The following is a 27,226-nucleotide window of genomic DNA, read 5'->3' as shown; positions in this document are numbered from 1 at the left end:
TACCCACCGTGATGTGTACAGGTAGATGATGAGAATTTGCACCATGGCTGTAGGGTGTGCTGGGACATTTCAATCACTAATTGTGCAGCAGTTTGTAGAATTCACATTACCTGGCCCACTGCATACATACAATCTTCAGGCTCTAGAATCTGCAAGAAAAAAACATTCCTTCAGCTTCGTGCAAACAGCAGCATTCTGGCAATTTAACAAGCATCTCATTTTCCAACGTCCCGCTAAACAGAAAATGACACATTGATACCAGAAGCTGCTGAGCAACACCTCTCCAAACGGCAAGCATCGCTCCAGCATCACAATCAGACACTAATCTTTACTCCGTCACCAAGAAGTGGAAAGGCTAACAATCCGAGAATGAAACTGCCCTTACGCAGCGAAGGCAAGTGGGCGGGGGAAGAACTGGCTGCTCAATAAGATAACTCAAGAACCCCAACTAGAACCTAACCCTATAATTCACCCACTGAAGCATGCAGCAGTTTGACAAATGATTCCACTGCTCTATCGAGAATCTGGATCATGTCTCAATCTCTCTGCATGAAGAATCTTATCTGACCCGCCTGGATTTACAGTTCAGTAGCCTGCATCCCTTGTCTGTGACAAAGCGATGCTTGGTTACTGTTTATGAATTATACTTCACCTTAGCGTGTTTCAGACTGGGGAGGTAATCTGGTCCAAGACAAGATGGACTGTGTTACTGAGTGATTAACACCAAGTGAATAATATCCACGATGCTACAGAGAAGGCCACTGGCTTAGAAGCAGGAAAAAGTCATGTACTTGAAACCTTAACTCTGTTCCTCTCTCCACAGATGCTGGCAGGCCTGCTGAGTATTTCCAGCAATTTTTCTTTTCAGATTTCCAGTATTATTTTGCTATTAAGAAATGAAGTTTGATTTCCCGCAGCTTTATCGGTTTGTTTTCAGGTTACAGGTCATTAAAAGCCATACCTGACTGATTCGATTCTCCCATCCCATTCTCCGCAGGCCAGCTGCTGCCAGTACAATGGCGCTGTAATCACCTTTCTCATCAAGCTTCTTTAGTCTGGTGTTCAAATTGCCTCGCTGTTATCAAAACCGTTAAAGGAACAGACGGGGATCAGTAATAAAACTACAATTCTGCTGCGGCTGTTCTCCTGACATAATCCAGTCAGCAGCACGAATACCCGTCCCAACCTCACTTCAAACCAAGGTTTATAAACAGTCACCAGCAATGTACCCCAGCTGACATCATCAGCCACAAAAGGTGAAGCAGGTGCTTCAGGAAGCAACTCACTTTAGCTGCCGTATTAAACAAGAACACAGTCTGATGAACATATCAACCGGGATCCACTCCAAACATGATCAACATTCAACAAAATCCAACAGCAAACAGTGCCTCACTTTTCAATTCAAGACAAGGTCACTGGCTCCCTCCACATTATCCCAGCCGCAGTCCTGTGTAGGTACAGAACGGAGAACTCTGCACTGTGGAGCTGGTTACTGTGCTGAGAGTGTTGCTAAACTCTCAGACTGTGCTCAACCCAGAGGTCCCAGGCTGATCCATTGTACTCCACTCATCCCAAACAACAACATTAGTCACATTAAGACCTTGTATAGCTAATTAACAAGATTTAACGGTAGTTTTTGAATTGCTAAGTTAATTGCTGATGTAGTGAGGTTGTGTTGAGTACTCAGCACCGATCTGACCTCTATCTTATTAAAAAAGACATAGAAGCTCTGGAGAAAATGCAAAAAAGATTTAAGGAGCTTTCGGAAAGCATTGAACTGGTTGGAATGTTTTTCTTCCGAGATCTTTGAAATGGCGAATGGGTTGGGCCAACAGGGAGAGAAAAACCTCGTTTCCGAGAATGGTGAATGGGTTGGAGTAGGCCACTCGGCCCCTGGAGCCTATTTTATTCATTCGTGGGGACATGGGCGTTGCTGGCTGGCCAGCATTTATTGCCCATCCCTAGTTGCCCTTGGAGGGCAGTTGAGAGCTGTGGCTCTGGAGTCACATGTAGGCCAGACCGGGTAAGGACGGCAGATTTCCGTCCCTAAAGGACATTAGTGAACCAGATGGGTTTTTCTGACAATTGACAGTCGATTCTTAATTCCAGATTTTTCTTTTAAAAATTGAATTCAAATTCCACCATCTGCCGTGGTGGGATTCGAACCCGGGTCCCCAGAATATTTGCTGAGTTTCTGGATTAACAGGCTAGCGATAATGCCACTAGGCCATCACCTCCCCTCAGCCTGCTCTCCCAATCAATATCATGGCTGATCTGACTGCAACCTCAACTCCACATTCTTGCCTACGCCCAATAACCTTTCACCCTCTTGTTAATCAAGAATTTACCTAGCTCTGCCTTTAAAAATATTCAAAGATTCTGTTTCCATTGCCTTTTTAGGACATAAAGAAAGAGGATGTGTTGGAACTATTGAATGGCATCAAGGTTGGTAAGTCGCCGGGACCGGATGGGATGTACCCCAGGTTACTGTGGGAGGCGAGGGAGGAGATTGCGGAGCCTTTGGCGATGATCTTTGCATCGTCGATGGAGACGGGAGAGGTTCCGGAGGATTGGAGGATTGCGGATGTGGTCCCTATATTCAAGAAAGGGAACAGGGACAGCCCGGGAAATTACCGACCGGTGAGTCTAACCTCAGTGGTTGGTAAGTTGATGGAGAGGATCCTGAGAGACAGGATTTATGATCATCTAGAGAAGTTTAGTATGATCAAAAGTAGTCAGCACGGCTTTGTCAGGGGCAGGTCGTGCCTTACGAGCCTGGTTGAGTTCTTTGAAAATGTGACCAAGCACATTGACGAAGGAAGAGCGGTGGATGTGGTCTATATGGACTTCAGCAAAGCGTTCGATAAGGTCCCCCATGCAAGACTTCTTGAGAAAGTGAGAGGGCATGGGATCCAAGGGGCTGTTGCCTTGTGGATCCAGAACTGGCTTGCCTGCAGAAGGCAGAGAGTGGCTGTGGAGGGGTCTTTCTCTGCATGGAGGTCAGTGACCAGTGGAGTGCCCCAGGGATCTGTTCTGGGACCCTTGCTGTTTGTCATTTTCATAAATGACCTGGATGAGGAAGTGGAGGGATGGGTTGGTAAGTTTGCTGACGACACCAAGGTAGGTGGTGTTGTGGATAGTTTGGAGGGATGTCAGAAGTTGCAGCGAGACATAGATAGAATGCAAGACTGGGCGGAGAAGTGGCAGATGGACTTCAACCCGGATAAGTGTGTAGTGATCCATTTTGGCAGATCCAATGGGATGGAGCAGCAGTATAAAATGAAGGGTACCATTCTTAGCAGTGTAGAGGATCAGAAGGACCTTGGGGTCCGGGTCCATAGGACTCTTAAATCGGCCTCGCAGGTGGAGGATGCGGTCAAGAAGGCGTATGGCGTACTAGCCTTCATTAATCGAGGGATTGAGTTTAGGAGTCGGGAGATAATGCTGCAGCTTTATAGGACCCTGGTTAGACCCCACTTGGAGTACTGCGCGCAGTTCTGGTCACCTCATTACAGGAAAGATGTTGAAGCCATTGAAAGGGTGCAGAGGAGATTTACAAGGATGTTGCCTGGATTGGGGGGCATGCCTTATGAGGATAGGTTGAGGGAGCTTGGTCTCTTCTCCCTGGAGAGACGAAGGATGAGAGGTGACCTGATAGAGGTTTACAAGATGTTGAGGGGTCTGGATAGGGTGGACTCTCAGAGGCTATTTCCAAGGGCTGAAATGGTTGCTACGAGAGGACACAGGTTTAAGGTGCTGGGGGGTAGGTACAGGGGGGATGTCAGGGGTAAGTTTTTCACTCAGAGGGTGGTGGGTGAGTGGAATCGGCTGACGTCGGTGGTGGTGGAGGCAAACTCGTTGGGGTCTTTTAAGAGACTTCTGGATGAGTACATGGGATTTAATGGGATTGAGGGCTATAGATAGGCCTAGAGGTGGGGATGTGATCGGCGCAACTTGTGGGCCGAAGGGCCTGTTTGTGCTGTGGCTTTCTATGTTCTATGTTTAAGAGTTCCAAAGACACACAACCCTCAGAAAAATCTCTCATCTGTCTGAAATGAGCGATCCCTTATTTTTAAGCTGTGACCCTTAGCTCCAGATTTTTCCAGCTGAGGAAATATCCTCTCCACATCCACCCTGGCAATACTCAACAAGATACTAAAGGTTTCAATCAAGTCATCTCTTACTCTTCTAAACTCTAGTGAATACAAACTTAACCTCTCCAACCTTTCCTCATAAGACAACCCGCTCATTCTGGGCATTAGTCAAATAAACAGGACAGCGGAGAGAGAGAGAGAGTTCTGTTTCTGAGAGAATCCAATAGGGAAATAAAGAGAAGTGGTTGAGCAAATAGCTCAGATATTTTCACAAGGAAACTAAAGCAGTACGTGAAGGAGAAACAGAGAAAGATGGGCTGACAAACCGAGAGGAACTGTGCGTGGAATATAAACAACAGCATAGACTGGGTGAGCCAAGTGGCTTGTTTCTGAGCTGTAAACACTGCGGCGGCACAGTGGTTAGCACTGCTGTCTCACAGCGCCAGGGACCTGGGTTCGATTCCCAGCTGGGGTCACTGTCTGTGTGAAGTTCGCACGTTCTCCCCGTGTCTGCGTGGGTTTCTTCCGGGTGCTCCAGTTTCCTCCCACAGCCTGGTTAGGTGCATTGGCCATGCTAAATTCTCCCTCAGTGTACCCGAACAGGTACCAGAGTGTGGTGACTAGGGGATTCTCACAGTAACTTAATTGCAGTGTTCATGTAAGCCTACTTGTGACTAATAACTAAACTTTAAACTTTATTTCTATATGATAATCCATTAATAACTTTGATATTATTGTTTTTCAAATGGCAAAGTGCACGCAGATAGGAGAGGGGAACAGGACCATATTAACAACTTTTGCAGAAAGCTGACACCCAGTGCTATGGATTTCCCTGATGTACAATTCAGAGTGGCTTTGAAGAATAAAAAGATACAATATCCTTGAATTCCAGATGAGGAAATCTCCTTCTGAGCTGCGCCGCTCGTCGTAAAGAACTAGTTCCCACGACACTGTAAAGGGATGAAAAAGAGACAAGAAAATTGCACTAAAAATCGTTCCTGATTTAAAAATCTCAGATAACAACCCAACACGCGAGGCAACTTTACTTTCTGACAGAACCATCTCTCCACACAATTACCTTCTCTCTGGTAGTGTTTCCAGGGACTTTCCTGCGTGGCTCGGATGCAGAACAACAGCATCAAAGGGAATTTCACGCCTGTAATAGGACAGATGAGATTATAAATCAGAGCTCACCTCTGCATTGGCAAGCTGTTGACTTGCAATGAAAACTAATTGCAGTGCTTGGGGAATATCCCCCAGCATCAGAAAGAACTAGTCCCCACTACACAGGATGAGAAAGCAATGAGAAGGCAGGGAGAAGAGGCAGCAAAAAGGGAACAATTTGTCTACATAGAATTGGGAAGGGGAGTTGGCAACGATTAACTGTTGTAAAGTGCCCACATAGCTTTGGTATCATTACAACAGATGTATAAACTGGGGGAGATGGTTAGATACAGAGTAAAGCTCCCTCTACACTGTCCCCATCAAACACTCCCAGGACAGGTACAGCACGGGGTTAGATACAGAGTAAAGCTCCCTCTACACTGTCCCCATCAAACACTCCCAGGACAGGTACAGCACGGGGTTAGATACAGAGTAAAGCTCCCTCTGCACTGTCCCCATCAAACACTCCCAGGACAGGGACAGCACGGGGTTGGATACAGAGTAAAGCTCCCTCTACAAGTTTTGGGAACCTTGGATGACGAGAGATATTGTGAGCCTATTCAAAGAGGAAAAGGAAGAATTTGTCAAAGCTAGGAGACTGGGAACACACAAAGCAAGTGTGGAATGTAAGGAAAGTAGAAAGAAACTTAAGAAAGGAGTAAGGAGGGCTAAAAGGGGTCACAAAAAAGCATTGGCCAGCAGGATTAAGGAAAATCCCAAGGCTTTTTATACATATGTAAAGAGCAGGAGGGTAGCCAGGGAGAGGGTTGGTCAACTCAAGGACAGGGGAGGGAATCTATGCGTGGAGCCAGAGGAAATGGCGAGGTATTAAATGAGTACTTTGCGTCAGTATTCACCAAAGAGAAGGACTTGGTGGATGATGAATCTGGGAAAGAATGTGTAGATAGTTTGAGCCATGTTGAAATCAAAAAGGTGGTGGTATTGGGGTTCTTGAGCAACATTAAGGTAGACAAGTCCCCAGGGCCTGATGGGATATACCCCAAAATACTGAGAGAGGCAAGGGAGGAAATTGCTGGGGCCTTGAGAGAAATCTTTGTATCCTCACTGGCGACGGGGAGGTCATGATGTGGAGATGCCGGCATTGGACTGGAGTAAACACAGTAAGAAGTCTCACAACACCAGGTTAAAGACCAACAGGTTTATTTGGTAGCAAACGCTACTAGTTTTCGGAGCGCTGCTCCTTTGTCAGGTGAGTGGCCACTCACTTGACGAAGGAGCAGCGCTCCGAAAGCTTGTGGCGTTTGCTACCAGATAAACCTGTTGGACTTTAACCTGGTGTTGTGAGACTTCTTACAGGGAAGGTCCCAGAGGATTGGAGAATAGACAATGTTGTTCCTTTGTTTAAGAAGGGTAGCAAGAATAATCCAGGTAATTGCAGGCCGGTGAGCCTTACGTCAGTGGTAGGAAAATTATTGGAGAGGATTCTTCGAGACAGGATTTATTCCCACTTGGAAATAAGTGGACGTATTAGTGAAAGGCAACATAGTTTTGTGAAGGGGAGGTCGTGTCTCACGAACTTGATCGAGTTTTTCGAGGAAGTGATGAAAATGATTGATGAGGGTAGGGCAGTGGATGTTGTCTACATGGACTTCTGTAAGGCCTTTGAGAAGGTCCCTCATGGCAGACTGATGCAGAAGGTGAAGTCGCATGGGATCAGAGGTGAGCTGGCAAGGTGGGTATAAAACTGGCTCGGTCAAAGAAGACGGAGGGTAGCAGTGGAAGGGTGTGTTTCTGAATGGAGGGCTGTGACAAGTGGCATTCCTCAGGGATCAGTGCTGGGACCTTTGCTGTTTGTAATATATATATAAAAATGATTTGGAGGAAAATGTAACTGGATTGATTAGTAAGTTTGCGGAGAGCACAAAGGTTGTTGGATTTGCAGATAGTGATGAGGACGATCAGAGGATACAGCAGGATATAGATCAGTTGGAGACTTGGGAGGAGAGATGGCAGATGGAGTTTAATCCGGACAAATGTGAGGTAATACATTTTGGAAAGTCGAATACAGATAGGAAATATACAATAAATGGCAGAACACTCAAGAGTATTTATGGGCAAAGGGATCTGGGTGTACAGGTACACAGGTCACTGAAAGTGGCAATGCAGGTGGAGAAGGTAGTCAAGAAGGCATACGGCATGCTTGCCTTCATCGGCCGGGGCACTGAGTTTAAAAATTGGCAAGTTACGTTGCAGCTTTATAGAACCTTAGTTAGACCGCACTTGGAATCTAGTGTTCAATTCTGGTCGCCACACTACCAGAAGGATGTGGAGGCTTTGGAGAGGGTACAGAAAAGATTTACCAGGATGTTAGGGCATTAGCTACGAGGAGAGGTCGGAGAAACTTGGTTTGTTCTCACTGGAACGACGGAGGTTGAGGGACGACCTGATAGGAGTCTACAAGATTATGAGAGGCATGGACAGAGTGGATAGTCAGAAGCTTTTTCCTAGGTGGAAGAGTCAATTACTAGGGGGCACAGGTTTAAGGCGCGAGGGGCAAGGTTTAAAGGAGATGTACAAGGCAGATTTCTTTTTACACATAGTGGGTGCCTGGAACTCGTTGCCGGGGGAGGTAGTGGAAGCAGGTACGATAGTGACTTTTAAGGGGCATCTTGACAAATACATGAATAGGATGGGAATAGAGGGATATGGTCCCCAGAAGAATAGGGGGTTTTAGTTTAGTTGGGCAACACGGTTGGTGCAGACTTGGAGGGCTGAAGTGCCTGTTCCTGTGCAGTAATTTTCTTTGTTCGTTGTACACTGTCCCCATCAAACACTCCCAGGACAGGGACAGCACGGGGTTAGATACAGAGTAAAGCTCCCTCTATACTGTCCCCATCAAACACTCCCAGGACAGGTACAGCACGGGGTTAGATACAGAGTAAAGCTCCCTCTATACTGTCCCCATCAAACACTCCCAGGACAGGTACAGCACGGGGTTAGATAGAGAGTAAAGCTCCCTCTATACTGTCCCCATCAAACACTCCCAGGACAGGTACAGCACAGGGTTAGATGCAGAGTAAAGCTCCCTCGACACTGTCCCCCATCAAACACTCCCAGGACAGGTACAGCACGGGGTTAGATACAGAGTAAAGCTCCCTCTACACTGTCCCCCATCAAACACTCCCAGGACAGGTACAGCACGGGGTTAGATACAGAGTAAAGCTCCCTCTACACTATCCCCATCAAACACTCCCAGGACAGGTACAGCACGGGGTTAGATACAGAGTAAAGCTCCCTCTACACTGTCCCCCATCAAACACTCCCAGGACAGGTACAGCATGGGGTTAGATACAGAGCAAAGCTGATAACACTCACTTGCAGATGGCTCCGATTGTAAATCCTGGGGGGAGTGTTGTTGGCAGGTCCTTCAGAGAGTGAACTACTAGGTCGACTCTGCATCAGAGGAACAGTAGGTGTGATGCCAGCAGATAACAGATAACACTACAGAATCAATGACATTTTCAACAAATACACCCCTTTACCCAGGCGAACAGGGTAACACACTGAGGTTGAAAAGAAAGATGTTAAGTAAATCAGGAGGTATCTTCCCTCCCACTCTAAAGAATTGAGTACATAATCCAGACATTCTTGGGCAATACTGAGGGAGAGTCTTTTCTTTCATGGGGGGTGGATATCTCTGCAAGGCCGGCACTTGTTGCCCATCCCCAGTTTCCCCCGAGAAGGTGGTGATGAGCCAAACCGCAGTCCATCGACGGAGCTGCTGGCTTCCGGAAGAGGTAATTGCAAAGGTTTCATCTGCTCTCTCAGGTGGGTCTGCAAGATGCCACGGTGCTGCTTCAAAGGGCAGAGGAATTCACAGTGTCCCGGCCAATATTTATCCCTTAACAGCACAAATAGTTGGTGTGTTCATGACCACATTGCTGTTTGTGGATCTTGCTCTGCGCAATGTGGCTGTATTTCCTATGATGACTACAGTCAGTGAGGTGCTATGGGAGCTAAGGTTTGGAGAGGTGTTGTACTCTCTTTCCTCTGTCTGACTAACAATCATATTAAATAGCAAAGAGATATTGTTTCAAACAGGATTTCCAAGGGCAAGTTGCTGAGTGAATGACAGGTAAATGAACAGCCAAAAATTCATACTCATTTTTCTCCAATGCAGTCTCCAGCTCCTTTGTGAACAGGCTTTTCTCTCCAATCTGATAGAGACAAATATTCAAACTAGCGTTAGATAATGTCAGTGCTTCCAACCTGTTACAAACATTTCCACACACAGTCTCCCCTCATACACTATACTAGACAGAGGATGAGGGGCGACCTAATAGAGGTGTATAAAATTATGAAGGACAAAGATAGGGTGAACAGTGGGAAGCTTTTTCCCAGGTCAGAGGTGAAGAACACAAGGGGTCACAGGTTCAAGGTGAGGGGGGCAAGGTTCAACACAGATGTCAGGGGGATGTATTTTACACAGAGGGTGGTGGGGGCCTGGAATGCGCTGCCAGGCAAGGCGATTGAGGCGGACACGCTGGGAACGTTTAAGACTTATCTAGATAACCACATGAACAGACTGGGAATAGAGGGATACAAATGAATGGTCTAGTTGGGCACATGAGCGGCGCAGGCTTGGAGGGCCGAAGGGCCTGTTCCTGTGCTGTATTGTTCTTTGTTCTATACAACAGCGACACGTGGCGCAGACAGCGGCAAAAACTACTGGGAGAGGCCACAAGACTCCCTCTAACCATCCTCCCTCCAGCTATTGTAAGCAGCCACAGAGGAAAACAACATTATTTAAAAATAGAAAATATTATTTAAAAATAGAAATATATTTTTATGCCTTTTTGTTACCAAAGTGATAAGCTAATGGTAAAATATTGTACTTCCCACATTTTGCTGTGTTACAAAATGAACAAATTAAAAGCAAAATGTTTCATCATCAAACATTCTTGCATCAGGTACAACACGGGGTTAGATACAGAGTAAAACTCCCTCTACACTGTCCCCCATCAAACACTCCCAGGACAGGTACAACACGGGGTTAGATACAGAGTAAAGCTCCCTCTACACTGTCCCCCATCAAACACTCCCAGGACAGGTACAACACGGGGTTAGATACAGAGTAAAGCTCCCTCTACACTGTCCCCATCAAACACTCCCAGGACAGGTACAGCACGGGGTTAGATACAGAGTAAAGCTCCCTCTACACTGTCCCCATCAAACACCCAGGACAGATACAGCACGGGGTTAGATAGAGTGTAAAGCTCCCTCTACACTGTCCCCATCAAACACTCCCAGGACAGGTACAGCACGAGGTTAGATAGAGAGTAAAGCTCCCTCCAAACTGTCCCATCAAACACTCCTCGGATAGGAACAGCACAGGGTTAGATACAGAGTAAAGCTCCCTCTACACCCTCTAGTAATCTCTGGATTACTACCTGAGCCAAAGCGAATTGGCGGAGAGTCAATAAGATTAAGGAGGTAAATGCGTGGCTCAAAGATTGGTGTGGGAGGAATGGGTTTGAATTCATGGGACATCGGCACCAGTATTGGGGAAGATGGGACCTGTTCAGATGGGATGGTCTTTGTCTGAATCGTGCTGGGACCAGAGTCCTGGCGAATCGTATAACCAGGGCTGTAAATAGGGCTTTAAACTAAATAGTGGGGGTCGGCGGGGGGGGTTCAGGGGTATGGGGAATTACAAAATCAAAGGTAAAGGAGAGGGTACGAGTGCAGATTAATGATGAGGACATTCATCTAGTTAAAGGAGTCAAGGGCTCAGGCAGAGTAAAAAAGCTGACAAACACAAGAAGGGAGGTGGTCAACGCAGTGCGAGGAGATGGTCTGGGGAAGGATAACCAGTTTGCGACAGGGAGGGACAGAGCGTGCAATCAAAAGAATGCACTAACAAATCGGGTCCATATAAAGGCTAGCATAAAGACACTTTACCTGAATGCACGTAGCATTCGAAACAAAGTGAATGAGTTGATGGCACAAATCAGTACAAATGGGTAAGATCTAGTGGCCATTACAGAAACGTGGTTGCAAGGTGACCAGGACTGGGAACTGAATATCCAGGGGTATCAGACATTTCGGAAGGATAGACAGGAAGGAAAAGGAGGTGGGGTAGCTCTGTTAATTAAAGATAACATCAGGGCGGTAGTGAGAGACGATATAGGCTCTAAGGAGCAGAATGTGGAATCGTTGTGGGTGGAGATAAGGAATAGTAAGGGGAGAAAGTCACTGGTGGGCGTGGTCTATAGGCCCCCAAATAACAACTTTGAGGTGGGTCGGGCTATAAACAAGCGAATAATGGATGCGTGCAAAAACAGAACAGCAATAATCATGGGGGATTTTAACCTGCATATTGATTGGCTGACTCAAGTCAGACACGGTGGACTTGAGGAAGAGTTCTTAGAATGCTGTCGGGATAGTTTCCTCGAACAGTATGTTACAGAACCTACGAGGGAGCAAGCTATCTTGGATCTGGTCCTGTGCAATGAGACAGGTAAAATTAATGATCTTCTTGTGAGGGATCCTCTTGGAATGAGTGATCACAATATGGTTGAATTTCTAATACAAATGGAGGGAGAGAAAGTAGGGTCCCAAACCAGTGTCCTCTGCTTGAACAGAGGGGAGTACAATAGGATGAGGACAGAATTGGCTAATGTAGACTGGGGGCGCAGACTAGTTGGTAGGACAGCTGAGCAATAAGTGGCGGATTTTTAAGGAGATATTTCTCAGTACTCAGCAAAAACATATTCCTGTGATAAAGAAGGAATGTAAGTAAAGGGATAACAAGCCGTGGATAACTAAGGAAATAAAGGAAAGTATTAAATTAAAAACCGATGCGTACAGAGTGGCCAAAACTAGTGGGGGATTGGAAGATTGGGAAAGCTTTAAAAAACAACAAAGAACTACTAAGAAAGCGATAAAGAAAGGAAAGATAGATTATGAAACTAAACTAGCACCAAATATAAAACCTGATAGTAAAAGTTTTTACAAATATATAAAAAGGAAAAGAGTAGCTAAAGTAAATGTTGGACCCTTAGAAGACCAGAAGGGGGATTTAATAATGGGAAACGAAGAAATGGCTGAGGCCTTAAACAAGTTTTTTGTGTCGGTCTTCACGGTAGAGGACACAAATAGCTTACCGAAAATTGATGGTCATGGGACTGTAGGGGGTGAGGTCCTTAAAACGATTACTGTTACTAAAGAGGTAGTGCTTGGTAGGCTAATGGGACTCAAGGTAGACAAGTCCCCGGGCCCGGATGGAATGCATCCCAGGGTACTGAAAGAAATGGCAGAAGTAATAGCGGATGCGTTGGTTGTAATTTATCAAAATTCGCTGGACTCTGGGGAAGTGCCGGCTGATTGGAAAACAGCTAATGTGACGCCACTGTTTAAAAAAGGAGGTAGACAAAAGGCGGGTAACTACAGGCCGGTTAGCTTAACGTCTGTAGTTGGGAAATTGCTGGAATCCATCAATAAAGAAGAAATAGCAGGACACCTGGAAAAAAATGGTTCGATCAAGCAGACGCAGCATGGATTCATGAAGGGAAAGTCGTGTTTGACAAATTTACTGGATTTTCATGAAGATGTAACGAGTGCGGTTGACAGAGGGGAACTGGTGGATGTGGTGTTTTTGGATTTCCAGAAGGTGTTCGATAAGGTGCCTCACAAAAGGTTGCTGCAGAAGATTAGGGTACACGGAGTTGGGGGTAAAGTGTTAGCGTGGATTGAGGATTGGCTATCTAACAGGAAGCAGAGAGTTGGAATAACTGGGTGCTTTTCTGATTGGCAGTTGGTGACTAGTGGCGTGCCGCAGGGATCGGTGCTGGAGCCTCAACTGTTTACCATATACATAGACGATCTGGAGGAGGGGACTGAGTGTAGGGTAACAAAGTTTGCGGATGATACAAAGATGAGTGGGAAAGCGAAATGCGTGGAGGATGTGGAAAGTCTGCAGAGAGATTTGGATAGGCTAAGTGAGTGGGCGAGGATCTGGCAGATGGAGTATAACGTTGACAAGTGTGAGGTTATCCACTTTGGAAGGAATAATAGTAAAATGGACTATTATTTAAATGGCAAAAAATTACAACATGCTACTGTGCAGAGGGACCTGGGGGTCCTTGTGCATGAATCGCAAAAACTCAGTTTGCAGGTGCAGCAGGTAATCAAGGCAGCAAATGGAATGTTGGCCTTTATCGCGAAGGAGATGGCGTATAAAAGCAGGGAAGTCTTGCTGCAATTGTACAAGGTACTGGTGAGGCCGCAACTGGAGTACTGTGTGCAATTTTGGTGTCCTTATTAGCAGAAGGATGTATTGACCTTGGAGGGAGTACAGAGTAGGTTCACCAGGTTGATACCTGAGATGAGGGGGTTAGCTTATGAGGAGAGATTGAGTAGATTGGGCCTGTGCTCAGAGTTTAGAAGGCTGAGGGGAGATCTTATAGAGACATATAAGATAATGAAGGGGCTGGATAGGGTAGAGGCAGAGAGATTCTTTCCACTTAGAAAGGAAACAAGAACTAGAGGACACAGCCTCAAAATAAGGGGGAATCAGTTTAGAACAGAGTTGAGGAGGAACTTCTTCTCTCAGAGGGTAGTGAATCTCTGGAATTTTCTGCCCACTGAAGCAGTGGAGGCTACCTCGTTAAATATGTTGAAGTCACAGGTAGATAGATTTCTGATCAATAAGGGAATTAAGGGTTATGGGGCGCGGGCGGGTAAGTGGAACTGAACCCACTATCAGATCAGCCATGATCTTATTGAATGGTGGGGCAGGCTCGAGGGGCTAGATGGCCGACTCCTGCTCCTATTTCTTATGTTATGTTCTCTACACTGTCCCATCAAACACTCCCAGGACAGGTACAGCACGGGGTTAATAGAGTAAAGCTCCATCTATACTGTTCCATTTAAAGGTCTCAATTCAAGGACAATTCTCTGGCTTGGACCACTGTCCAGCACTTGTAATGCAATGTAGAAAATGGCAAACCAAAAGAGAAAATAATAGGTACCTTTGAGAGAGCTGTATCCAGAATTTTGTCCCCGGTGGTTGTCATAGCAACTGCAGTGATAGAAAACAGCATTAAAACAACGTATCCACCATCTACGAGGCACAAGTCAGGAGTGTGATGGAATACTCCTCACTTGCCTGGATGGGTGCAGCTCCATAACACTCAAGAAGCTCGACACCATCCAGGACAAAGCAGCCCTGCTTGATTGGCACCACATCCACAAACATCCACTCTCAGTAGCAGCAGTGTGTACTATCTACAAGATGCATTGCAGCAATTCACCAAAGATCCTTAGACAGCACCGTCCAAACCCACGACCACTTCCATCTAGAAGGACAAGGGCAGCAGATACATGGGAACACCACCACCTGCAAGTTCCCCTCCAAGCCACTCACTATCCTGACCTGGAGATATATCACCGTTCCTTCGCAATCGCTGGGTCAAAATCCTGGAATTCCCTCCCTAACGGCACTGTGGGTCAACCCACAGTACGTGGACTGCAGCGATTCAAGAAGGCAGCTCACCACCACCTTCTCAAGGGCACGAAACTCATCTCCAAAATCCGTGGCCTGGGCCTCGGCACCTCCCTCTGCAACTGGATCCTGAACTTCCTAACTCACAGACCACCATCAGTAAGGATAGGCAACAACACCTCCTCCACGATAATCCTCAACACCGGTGCCCCACAAGTCTGTGTTCTCAGCCCCCTACTATACTCCTTATACACCTATGACTGTGCAGCCAAATTCCCCTCCAATTCAATTTTCAAGTTTGCTGACGACACCACCATAGTGGGTCGGATTTCAAACAATGACGAGACAGAGCACAGGAATGAGATAGAGAATCTGGTGAACTGGCGCGGCAACAATAATCTCTCCCTCAATGTCAACAAAACGGAGGAGATTGTCATTGACTTCAGGAAGCGTAAAGGAGAACATGCCCCTGTCTACATCAGGGGGACGAAGTAGAAAGAGTCGAGAGCTTCAAGTTTTTAGGTGTCCAGATCACTAACAACCTGTCCTGGTTCCCCCATGCTGACACTATAGTTAAGAAAGCCCACCAATGCCTCTACTTTCTCAGAAGACTAAGGAAATTTGGCATGTCAGCTACGACCCTCACCAACTTTTACAGATACACCATAGAAAGCATTCTTTCTGGTTGTATCACAGCTTGGTATGGCTCCTGCTCTGCCCAAGACTGCAAGAAACTACAAAAGGTCATGAATGTAGCCCAGTCCATCACGCAAACCAGCCTCCCATCCATTGACTCTGTCTACACTTCCCGATGCCTCGGCAAAGTAGCCAACATAATTATGGACCCTACGCATCCTGGACATTCTCTCTTCCACCTTCTTCCTTCGGGAAAAAGATACAAAAGTCTGAGGTCACGTACCAATCGACTCAAGAACAGCTTCTTCCCTGCTGCTGTCAGACTTTTGAATGGACCTACCTTGCATTAAGTTGATCTTTCTCTACACCCTAGCTATGAATGTAACACTACATTCTGCACTCTCTCCTTTCCTTCTCTATGAATGGTATGTTTTGTCTGTATAGCGCGCAAGAAACAATACTTTTCACTGTATGTTTATACATGTGACAATAATAAATCAAATCAAACTCAAAACTAGGGATGGGCAATAAATGCTGACCAGCCAGCGATGCCCATGTCCCACAAATGAATAATATAATTAAACTTGGTGGGGGGGGGCACAATACATTGATAAACGCAGTATCTGCAAACTGAACGAGGAAGAACTGCCCATTGGGCTCACGTCCATTCTGTTTGGATACAAAATGTCACTTCCCACATACTTCCTGGTCAACCTCCCAAAACTCCCTGCAAACCCCACCATGCCGGTTAATCCTCGAACCTGCCACCACCCCCATCCCAAGGACAAAACTCGGCCTAACTTGAATGGAAAATCTCTCTGATTTGCGAAGTCAAAGCAGGAAAACTCCAGCCAATCCCAGAAACAGAGAAAACCAGGGCCATCCATCACTAGATTCCCTCCCCAGTCCTGTTCTCAAGCTGTACTGGACCAGAAACGTCCACTTCCATCCATCGGACTGAAGGCCAGGTCACACACACGCATCCAGTTTTACCTCGTGTCCTCTAATAGCCCAATCTGTCAAAGCGTCATCAAATAGCCTCTTATATGTTGTAACACCGTCCACTTGCATTCTACCCCCTGTGGTGACCATTCTGCACATTTACCACTCAGCGGTAGAATCATGTCTTATCTTCCTTTAATTATCCAAGCTCAAATCCATTTCCTTATGTTCTAGAACTCTGGCATTGGAAGGGGAAACCACAAATATTCACACATATGATCCCAGAACTTAATGGATTCACTTAGGAAGCCATGTTGCCTAAATCTGGTTTATATTCTTTTGAATTATTTTTATTCATTCATGGGACATGGGCATCACTGGCTGGCCAGCATTTATTGCCCATCTCTAGGTGCCTGAAGGCAGTTGAGAGTCAACCACATTGCTGTGGCTCTGGAATCACATGTAGGCCAGACCGGGTAAGGATGGCAGATTTCCTTCCCTAAAAGGACATGAGTGAACCAGATGGGTTTTTCTGACAATCGACAATGGTTTCCAAATGCGGGCAATTGGGACTAGCTTAATGGTAAAAACTGGACGGCATGGACAAGTTGGGCCGAAGGGGCTGTTTCCATGCTGTAAACCTCTATAACTATGACTCACGGTCATCAGTAGATTTTCAATTCCAGATTGTTTTTATTGAATTCAAATTCCACCATCTGCCGTGGCGGGATTCGAACCCGGGTCCTCAGAACATTAGCTGAGTTTCTGGATTAATAATCTATCAATTAGTCTAATGAATTTTGAATCTTACAGGAAGATCCTATCGAGGCAAGTCTAATGATAAAATTATTTGATAAGATAGATAGAGACAAACCATTTCTTCCTGTGGGGGAGTTCAGAATAAGGAAACTGAATTAAGCCCTTCGGAAGGGACATGAGGAAGCACATTTACACACATTGGGAAATCTAACTCTCTCCAACAGGCACGTGTATCAAGGACGCAGTGCAAAACCTGGAGCATGGATCGACTCATTGAACAGAGGAACAGGTTGGGGGTGTTGGATGACATACTCCTGCTCCATTGCTGTGTGTTGTGTGTTTAGAAAATAACCCAATAAGAACCACCTCTAAATGTCTCCTCTGCAATATTACAATCTCTGATCTTCCTTCACAGTTGAGATGCCTACTCCCTTTTAGAATTGTGCCATGTGTATTCTCTCCACGTGGCTGGATAATTCGGTTCACTCCACCCCCCGCCCCCCCCACCAAACCCGGACTTACCGATTTCAAGTTGTGCAGTTGGATAAAGCTCTTTCAGCATGTCTGTCACACAGCCAGTCTGAGTTCGAGCAAGCTGCGAGGAATCAAACAAGATTGACCAGATTTCAGTGTGTGCAGCAGATCAAGTAAGGTTAAAGTAACTGTTAAACATAGGAGCAGGAGCTGGCCATTCAGCCCATCGAGCCTGCTCTACCATTCAATATAATCATGGCTGGTCCTCTATCTCAATGCATAATCTGATGCTCTCCCCATACTTCTCAATGACTTTTGTGTCATTTTGGTAGGAAGAACATGGAAACACAATAAAAAGCAAGGGGTAAAATTGTTAAGGGGTGCAGGAGCAGAGGAACCTGGGTGTATTGTGCAGAAGTCATTCAAGGTGGTAAGACAAGTGGAGAGAACTGTTAAGAAAACACATAGTATCCTGAGCTTTATTAATAAGGGCATAGAGTACCAGAACAAGGAGGATGTGTGAACTTGTGCAAAACAGACCTCAGCTGGAATACTGTGCACAGTTCTGAGCACCACACGATAGGAAGGATGTTACCGCATTGGAGAGAGAGTGCAGAAGCGGTTTACAAAAATGGTTCCAGGGATGAGAAACTTCAGTTATGAGGATAGATTGGGAAGAAGGCTAAGAGGAGATATGATAGAGATGTTCAAAATCATGAGGACTGAACAGAGTAGAGGGGGAGAAACCGTCTCTGCTTGTGCAAGGAGCAAGAATGAGAGGGCACAGATTTAAAGTGATTTGCAAAAGCAGCAAATGTGCTGTGAGAAACCCTCTCGGAGCGAGTGGTTTGGGTCTGGAATGCACTGCCTGGGAGGGTGGTGGAGGCAGGTTCAATCGAGGCATTCAAGAGGGCATTGGATAATTACTTGAATAGAAACAATGTGCAGGGGTATGGGGAAAAGGCAGGGAAATGGCACTGAGTTTGGAGAGCCAGTGCAGACACGATGGGCCAAATGGCCTCCTTCTACACCAGAACAATTCTGTATCTAGAAATGTATCTATTTCTTCCTTAAATACATTGTGATTTGGCCTCCACAGCATTATGTCATCGACAATTCCACAGGTTCATCACACTCCGAGTGAAGAAATTTCTCTTCATCTCAGTTCCAGATGGCCTACCCCTCAGTATCCCGAGACTGGGACCCCTTGTTCTAGACCTCCCAGCCAGAGGAACCCATATTCCTGCATCCTGTCTGTCCAGCCTCGTCAGAATTTTATACATTTCATTGAGATCCCCTTATTCTTCTAAACTCCAGTGAACATAGAACACAGAAAAGCTACAGCACAAACAGGCCCTTCAGCCCACAAGCTGCGCCGAACAATTTCCTTACCTTCTAGGCTCATCTATAACCCTCTATCTTACTAACCTCCACGAACCTATCCAAAAGTCTCTTAAAAGACCCTATCGAATCCGCTTCCACCACCACTACCGGCAGCCGATTCCACGCACCCACCACCCTCCGAGTGAAAAACTTACCCCTAACATCTCCTCTATACCTACTCCCCAGCACCCTAAACCTGTGGCCTCTCGTGACAACCATTTCAGCCCTGGGTAGAAGCCTCTGAGAATCCACTCTATCAATACCTCCCAACATCTTATACACCTCTATCAGGTCACCTCTCATCCTTCGCCTCTCCAAGGAGAATAGACCTAGCTCTCTCAACCTATCCTCATAAGGCATACCACTTAATCCCAGCAACATCCTCGTAAATCTCCTCTGCACCCGTTCTATGGCTCCCACATCCTTTCTGTAATGAGACGACCAGAGCTGGGCACAGTACTCCAGGTGGGGTCTGACCAGGGTCCTATACAGCTGCAGCATTATCTCCCGATTTCTAAACTCAATTCCTCTATTGATGAAGGCCAGTATTCCATACGCCTTCTTAACCACAGCCTCTACCTGCGACGCCGCTTTGAGCGTCCTATGAACCCGGACCCCAAGATCCCTCTGTTCTTCCACACTGCCAAGCGTCTTATCCTTATTATATTCTTCCATCCTATTCAACCTGCCAAAATGAACCACCACACACTTATCTGGGTTGAAGTCCATCTGCCACTTCTCCGCCCAGTCTTGCATTTTATCTATGTCTCGTTGCAACTGCTGACATCCCTCTACACTATCCACAACACCACTAACCTTTGTGTCACCAGCAAACTTGCCAACCCATCCTTCCACTTCCTCATCCAGGACATTTATAAAGATCACAAAGAGCAAGGGTCCCAGAACAGATCCCTGGGGCATCCCACTGGTGACCGACCTCCACTCTGAAAAAGACCCATCTACAACCACTCTTTGCCTTCTGTGGGCAAGCCAGTTCTGAATCCACAAAGCAACGTCCCCTTGTATCCCATGCCCCTTCACTTTCTCCATAAGCCTTGCATGGGGCACCTTATCAAACGCCTTACTGAAATCCATATAAACCACATCTACCGCTCTTCCCCCATCCAAGTGTCTAGTCACATCTTCAAAAAACTCAATCAGACTCGTAAGGCATGATCTGCCTCGGACAAAGCCGTGCTGGCTATTTCTGATCATACTATTCCTTTCCAAATGTTCATAAATCCTGCCTCTCAGGATCTTCTCCATCAACTTACCTACCACTGAGGTTAGACTCACCGGTCTATAATTTCCTGGGCTATCTCTTCTCCCTTTCTTGAATAACGGAACCACATCCGCCATCCTCCAATCCTCCGGAACCTCTCCCGTCTCCATTGACGACGCCAAGATCATCGCCAGAGGTATCAGCAATCTCTTCCCTTGCCTCCCACAGTAACCTGGGGTACATCCCACCCGGTCCCGACGATTTATCTAACTTGATGCTTTTCAACAGCTCCAACACATCCTCTTTCCTAATGCCCACATGCTCAATCTTCTCAGTCCACTGCAAGTCTGCACTGCAACTACCAAGATCCTTTTCCACTGTGAATACGAAGTATTCATTGAGTACCTCTGCTATTTCAACCGGTTCAATACAGACTTTCCCACCGTCACATTTGACAGGTCCTACTCCTTCACATCTTATCCTCTTGCTCTTCACATACTTGTAGAATGCCTTGGGGTTTTCCTTTATCCTGTCTGCCAAGGCCTTCTCATGTCCCCTCCTGGCTCTTCTAATTTCCCTCTTTAGTTCCTTCCTACTAGTCGTATACTCTTCTAGATTTCTAACATTACCTAGCTCCCTGAACCTTTTGTAGGCTTTTCTTTTCTTCCTGACTAAATCTGTTACAGTTTTCGTGCACCATGGTTCCTGTAACCTACCATAACTCCCCTGTCGTACCAGAACATTGCTGTGCAGAGCTCCAGACAAATTTTCCTTGAAAATTTGCCTCATTTCTTCCGTACATTTCCCTGAGAAAACCTCCTTCCAATTTATGCCTCTGATTTCCTGCCTAATAGCATCATAGTTGCCCTTACTCCAGATAAACACTTTCCTAGCTCGGCTGATCCTATCTCTCTCCAAAGCTAATGTAAAGGAGATAGAGTTATGATCACTATCCCCAAAATGCTCTCCCATTGATGGATCTGACACCTGCCCGGGTTCATTCCCTAATATCAAATCCAGCACAGCCTCTCCTCTTGTAGGCTTATCCACATACTGTGTCAGGAAGCTCTCCTGAACACACCTAACAAACTCCTCTCCATCTAAACCCCTTACCCTAGGGATATTCCAATCGATATTTGGGAAATTAAAATCTCCCATCACGACCACTCTATTATCACATCTCTCCAGAATCTGCTTCCCAATCTGCTCCTCCACATCCCTGCTACTATTTGGCGGCCTATAGGAAACACCCAGTAAAGTTACCGACCCCTTCCTGTTCCTAACCTCCACCCACAGAGATTCTGTAGACAATCCTTCCGTGGCATCCATCTTTTCTACAGCTGTGACACTATCCCTGATCAACAGTGTCACTCCCCCACCTCTTTTGCCTCCTTCCCTGTCCCTCCTGAAACCCGGCACTTGAAGTACCCAGTCCTGTCCCTGAGATAACCAAGTCTCTGTAATGGCCACCACATCACACTTCCAAGCAGCGATCCACGCTCTAAGCTCATCCATTCTGTTCACTATACTCCTTGTGTTAAAATAAACACACCTCAACCCTTCGGTCTGAGAGCTCCCCTTCACCTGCGTATCCTCCCCCTCACACTGCCGACCAGCCCCTTATTTTTACTCTAACCTCCTCTCTCCCAGTCACCACATTTTGATTCCCACCCCCCAACCATTCTAGTTTAAACCGTCCCCAGTAGCCTTAGCAAACCTTCCCGCCAGGATATTGGTCCCCCTGGGATTTAAGTGAAACCCGTCGTTTTTGTACAGGTCACACCTGCCCCTAAAGAGGTCCCAATGATCCAGGAACCTGAATCCCTGACCCCTGCTCCAGTCCCTCAGCCACGCATTTATCCTCCACCTTATTCCGTTCCTTCCCTCACTGTCTCATGGCACAGGTAGCAATCCTGAGATTACTACCTTAGCGTTCCTTTTACTTAACTCCCTACCTAACTCCCTATATTCTCTTTTCATAACCCCTTCCCCTTTCCTGCCTATGTCGGCAGTACCAGTATGCACCACGACCTCTGGCTCCTCTCCCTCCCACTTAAGGATTTCTTGGACCCTGTCGGAAACATCTCTGATCCCGGCTCCAGGGAGGCAAACCACCATCCGCGTTTCCCGACTTCCTCCACAGAAACGCCTGTCTGACCCCCTCACTGTGGAGTCCCCGATCACCACCGCCTTCCTCCTCCTTTCTTTACCTTTTTTTGCTACAGGGCTGGACTCCACACAGGAGGCACGACCACTGCTGCTTCCACCAGGTGGGCTGTCCCCCCCAACAGTACTCAAACAAGAGTACTTATTCTTAAGGGGCACAACCACTGGGATACTCTGAACCACCTGACTTTTCCCTTTCCTGACTGTGACCCTTCTTGTGGCCCCGGTGTGACCACCTGCCTATAACTCCTATCTATCACCTCCTCGCTTTCCCTGACCAGACGGATGTCCTCGAGCTGCAGCTCCAGTTCCCTAACTCGGTCCCTTAGGAGCCGCAGCTCGACACACCCAGCGCAGATATGCACCTCTGGGAGGTGCATATAGGCCCAGTCGACCCAATCTCTCCTCATATGGCAATCCTGCCCTCCCAGGAATCAGTCTGGTGAACCTTTGCTGCACCCCTGCTATGGCAAGTATATATTTTCTTAAGTAAGGAGATCAAAATTGCACACAATACTCCAGGGTCTCACCAAGACCCTGTATAGCTGCACCAAGACATATGGTTGGTCTTCATTACAAGAGCCAACAACTATTTGCCTCCTTAACTGCATGCTGTAGCGACATGCTTCAGTGAGAGAAGCATGTGCCTGGTACTAGACAGAACAAAGTTAAAGTGGTTGTTATGGGGCAGTCAACATTTTTGCTGAAATTGAAACTCACTTGATCATTATTGTGAAGTAATCTGTTGGAGAATTCTCAGAACAAAGGCACTTATCTGGACGGTCCACCTGCCCCTCCCTTTCGTTTAATCAAGCGATTCCCCCTCCCACAGTGCCCTCCGCAGTGACTCAGCTCAAACCGACAAAATTCTGCAGATATGGATAAGTCTGAGGCTGCCCAGCAACAGGCCAGCACCCCTTCGCACACTGATCATGTACAGGGCGTTGGTGAGGCCACACCTGGAATATTGTGTGCAGTTCTGGTGTCCTTATCTGAGGAAGGATGTTCCTTGCTATAGAGGGAAGACAGCGAAGGTTTACCAGGCTGATTCCTTTGATGGCAGGTCTGTCACACGAGGAGAGATTAACTCAGTTAGGATTATATTCACTGGAGTTTAGAAAAGTGAGAGGGGATCTCACAGAAACTCAAAATTCTAACAGGATTAGACAGGGTAGATTCAGAAAGAATGTTCCCAAAGGTGAGGCAGTCCAGAACTAAGGGGTCATAGATTGAGGATAAGGGGGAAATCTTTTAGGACTGAGGCGAGGAGAAATTTCTTCACCCAGAGGGTGGTGAATGTGTGGAATTCACTCTCACAGAATGCAGTTGAGGTCAAATCACTGTCTGATTTAAAGAAGAAATTAGATATAGCTCTTGGGGCTAAAGGGATCAAGGGATATGGTGGGAAGGGGAGGGATCAGGATATTGAATTTGTTGATTAGCCATGATCAAAATGAATGGCGGAGCAGGCTTGAAGGGCCGAATGGCCTCTTCCTGCTTCTAGTTTCTATGACAGGTTACCTGGGAACAGTCCAGCATTCCCTCACACACTGCTCATACTGATTACAATGAATTACTGAAGGTACACAGCGCTCAGTCCATTCAAACCAGCTTTGAAATAAGATGTCTTAACCTTCAAGGAAATCAAAGTATTTTTTGCCTTTTAAAAATACAAAACATATGCAGAATTCAATATATCTTCAGATTTCTGGGGAATCTTTCAGAAACGAAAAAAAAAGCATCAACTGACCTGACTCTTTCTTGTTCCAACTCGAATGATTCTAGAAGAACTCTCATTGTGAGCAGCAGAGTTCTAGAAGAGATAATGTGACAGAAATGACAAACTTACTGACAACCAAAATGACCCAATATCTAAGGGTGTGATTTCAGATCATGCAGCTGTGAAGTGGATGTTCATACTGTGGTTAGCCAATATTAAAAACATGAATTTTTAAAGGCAAATGCTGAACATTCTGAATCTCAAATATATTTCTGAATGGGGGGGTGGGGCATGTAGTTTTTCTATGTTTCTATTAATAGGATGGAGGTTTATAGGTAGGCCAAGGTAGGGATATGTTCAGCACAACTTGTGGAGCTGAAGGGACTGTTTTGTGCTGTACTTTTTCTATGTTTCTATTCAAACTCCTCAGTAATTCCTCGGATTATATATGCAGTGAGGTTCCTGGGAACAGGATTGCACTCATGTTAGCAGTAAAATTGAGAGACTGTGGATTAAAACTCAGACTCGGAAATCTTCCACCATTGCAGTTACCAAGCTGACACGTGAATGACCCTGTTACCAATCTAAAGTGTGTCGCTAATCAAGGCTGTCTCGTCTGGAGACAATACACATCTTTTTAGCCTGTCTTGATGCTCTCTCCACTCACGTTGTTTGTATCTTAAAGACTTGATTAGCTGTAAGTATTCGCATTCCAACCATTATTCATGTAAATTGAGTCTGTGTCTTTATATGCCCTGTTTGTGAACAGAATTCCCACTCACCTGAAGAAGGGGCTTGGAGCTCCGAAAGCTTGTGTGGCTTTTGCTACCAAATAAACCTGTTGGACTTTAACCTGGTGTTGTTAAACTTCTCACTGGGGAGGTGTCAGAGGACTGGAGAACAGGTAATGTGATCCCACTCTTTAAGAAAGGTTGTAGAGATAAGCCAGGAAACTATAGACCTGTGAGTCTCATGTCTGTGGTTGGGAAACTACTGGAGAAGATTCTGAAAGAGAGAGTCTATCTCCATTTGGACAGGCAAGGTTTGATCATGGTTTTGTCAGAGGGAGGTCATGCCTAACAAATTTGATTGAATGTTTTGAGCATGTAACCAAGTGTCTGGATGAGGTTAATGCGGTTGATGTCGTTTACATGGATTTCAGCAAAGCCTTTGACAAAGTCCCACATGGGAGAATTATTAAGAAGGCTAATGCACATGGGATACAGGGTGATCTGACAAGGTGGATTCAAAATTGGTTGAACGGGAGGAGACAGAGGGTGGTGATAGACGGTTGCTTTAGTAACTGGAGGCCAGTGAGCAGTGGCGTATCACAGGGATCCGTGCTGGGCCCCCTATTGTTCGTTATTTATATAAATGACATAGATGACTATGTGGGGGGTGGGATCAGTAAGTTTGCCGATGACACAAAAATTGGCCGGGTGGTTAACAGTGAGGTTGAGTGTCTTGGACTACAGGAAGATATAGACGAGATGGTCAAATGGACGGATAAGTTGCAGATGGAATTTAACTCTGAAAAGTGTGAGGTGATGCACTTTGGAAGGAGTAATTTGACAAGGAAGTAAACTATGACAGGTCTGACACTGGGAAGTTCCGAAGAACAAAGGAACCTTGGCGTGTTTGTCCATAGATCTCTGAAGGTGGAAAGGCAGGTTAATAGGGTGGTGAAAAAGGCATATGGCACATTCGCCTTTATCAATCGGGGTATAGATTACAAACGCAGAGAGGTCATGATGGAGTTGTACAGAACTTTGGTGAGGCCACAGCTGGAGCACTGTGTGCAGTTCTGGTGGCCACATTATAGGAAGGATGTGATTGCACTGGAGGGGGTGCAGAGGAGATTCACCAGGATGCTGCCTGGGATGGAGCATTTAAGTTATGAAGAGAGGTTGGATAGGCTTGGGTCGTTTTCTCTGGAGCAGAGAAGACTGAGGGGCGACCTGATTGAGGTGTTCGATTCCCGGCTCGGGTCACTGTCTGTGTGGAGTTTGCACATTCTCCTCGTGTCTGCGTGGGTTTCCTCCGGGTGCTCCGGTTTCCTCCCACAGTCCAAAGATGTGCGGGTTAGGTTGATTGGCCAGGTTAAAAATTGCCCCTTAGAGTCCTGGGATGCGTAGGTTAGAGGGATTAGCGGGTAAATATGTGGGGTGGGATTGTGGTCGGTGCAGACTCGATGGGCCGAATGGCCTCCTTCTGCACTGTAGGGTTTCTATGATTTCTATGATTATGAGGGACATAGACAGGGTGGACAGGGAGCAGCTGTTCCCCTTAGTTGAAGGGTCAGTTATGAGGAGACACAAGTGAGGGGTGGGAGGTTTAGAGGGAAATTTGAGGAAAAGCTTTTTTACTCAGAGGGTGGTGAGGGTCTGGAATGCGCTGCCTGGGAGGGTGCTGGAGGCGGGATGCCTCATATCCTTTAAGAAGTATCTGGATGAGCACTTGGCACATCATAACATTCAAGACTATGGGCCAAGTGCTGGCAAGAGGGATTGGGTGGGCAGATCAGGACCTTTCATGCGTCGGTGCAGACTCGATGGGCTGAAGGGCCTCTTCAGCACTGTAGTATTCTGTGATTCTGCTTCCCACGACCACACTGTTGCTTGAATAACTACACTGCCCATTGAGAGTCACTCTGGCTATTTATCCCAAGGGGGAGGTTTTTCCTGAACTTACTGGGTATCAGTTTGAAATGGTCACACACTCTGCTCGGAGCCAGAGGACGCAGGTTTAAACTCTCTGACATACTGGAGCACACAATCCAGGCTAGTGCCTTGGCTCAGTGCTGAGGGAGTGCTGCATTACAGGAGGCACTCAAGATCTTTCAGATCAGATATTAAACAGATATTAGCTGAGGAACAAGTAAAAAAATCACACCTGTATGGAGAAGGCGGGAGGGGAATTTTCCTTTCATTTTACCCAATATTCATCCTTTAATTAACAGCCTGATCACATCAACGGTATATTCATCCCAATTTCCATCTGTGGCATCTGATCACATACAAGTTGTCCGTCATGTCTGACTATAAAATAACTAATCCAGAAGTTACCCACTGGTTAAATCTCAAAAACAACAGGCACTTGCAGCACAGGAAGTGGCCATTCAACCCATCATGACAAACTGCCCCATTGTGCAGTTCTCTCTGCCCTTAGCCTCGTACCTTCCTCTTTCAAATGCTTATCTA

The 27,226-nt window shown here is 46.3% G+C and overlaps 1 protein-coding gene across 1 annotated transcript; it reads right to left on the bottom strand.

The window, feature by feature from the left end:
• Nucleotides 1–26,964, bottom strand: LOC144490154 (porphobilinogen deaminase-like). The gene is made up of 10 exons (XM_078207962.1): nucleotides 26,919–26,964; nucleotides 24,057–24,119; nucleotides 17,584–17,656; nucleotides 14,252–14,301; nucleotides 9,381–9,436; nucleotides 8,595–8,672; nucleotides 5,173–5,250; nucleotides 4,969–5,044; nucleotides 962–1,075; nucleotides 1–149 (listed from the first exon to the last, which is right to left on the bottom strand). The coding sequence occupies exons 3-10, from the start codon at nucleotides 17,621–17,623 to the stop codon at nucleotides 102–104; spliced, it is 540 nt and encodes a 179-aa protein (XP_078064088.1). The 5' UTR covers nucleotides 17,624–17,656; nucleotides 24,057–24,119; nucleotides 26,919–26,964; the 3' UTR covers nucleotides 1–101.
• Nucleotides 26,965–27,226: the final 262 nt, after the last annotated feature.

The sequence above is a fragment of the Mustelus asterias genome, unplaced genomic scaffold, assembly GCF_964213995.1.
Source record: "Mustelus asterias unplaced genomic scaffold, sMusAst1.hap1.1 HAP1_SCAFFOLD_2950, whole genome shotgun sequence".
NCBI classification, from domain to species: Eukaryota; Metazoa; Chordata; class Chondrichthyes; order Carcharhiniformes; family Triakidae; genus Mustelus; species Mustelus asterias.
Note: the sequence above shows the minus strand (reverse complement) of the source record. Positions and strands in the feature narration are given on the sequence as shown.

Excerpts from the sequence above, each read along its gene's own strand:
- LOC144490154 (XM_078207962.1), bottom strand. The coding sequence starts at position 17,623 with ATGCTGAAAGAGCTTTATCCAACTGCACAACTTGAAATCG. Across the intron at positions 5,251-8,594 it reads ACAATCGGAGCCATCTGCAA|GCGTGAAATTCCCTTTGATG; the intron begins GTGAGTGTTATC and ends GTCCTATTACAG. Across the intron at positions 5,045-5,172 it reads GAAACACTACCAGAGAGAAG|TGTCGTGGGAACTAGTTCTT; the intron begins GTAATTGTGTGG and ends ATCCCTTTACAG.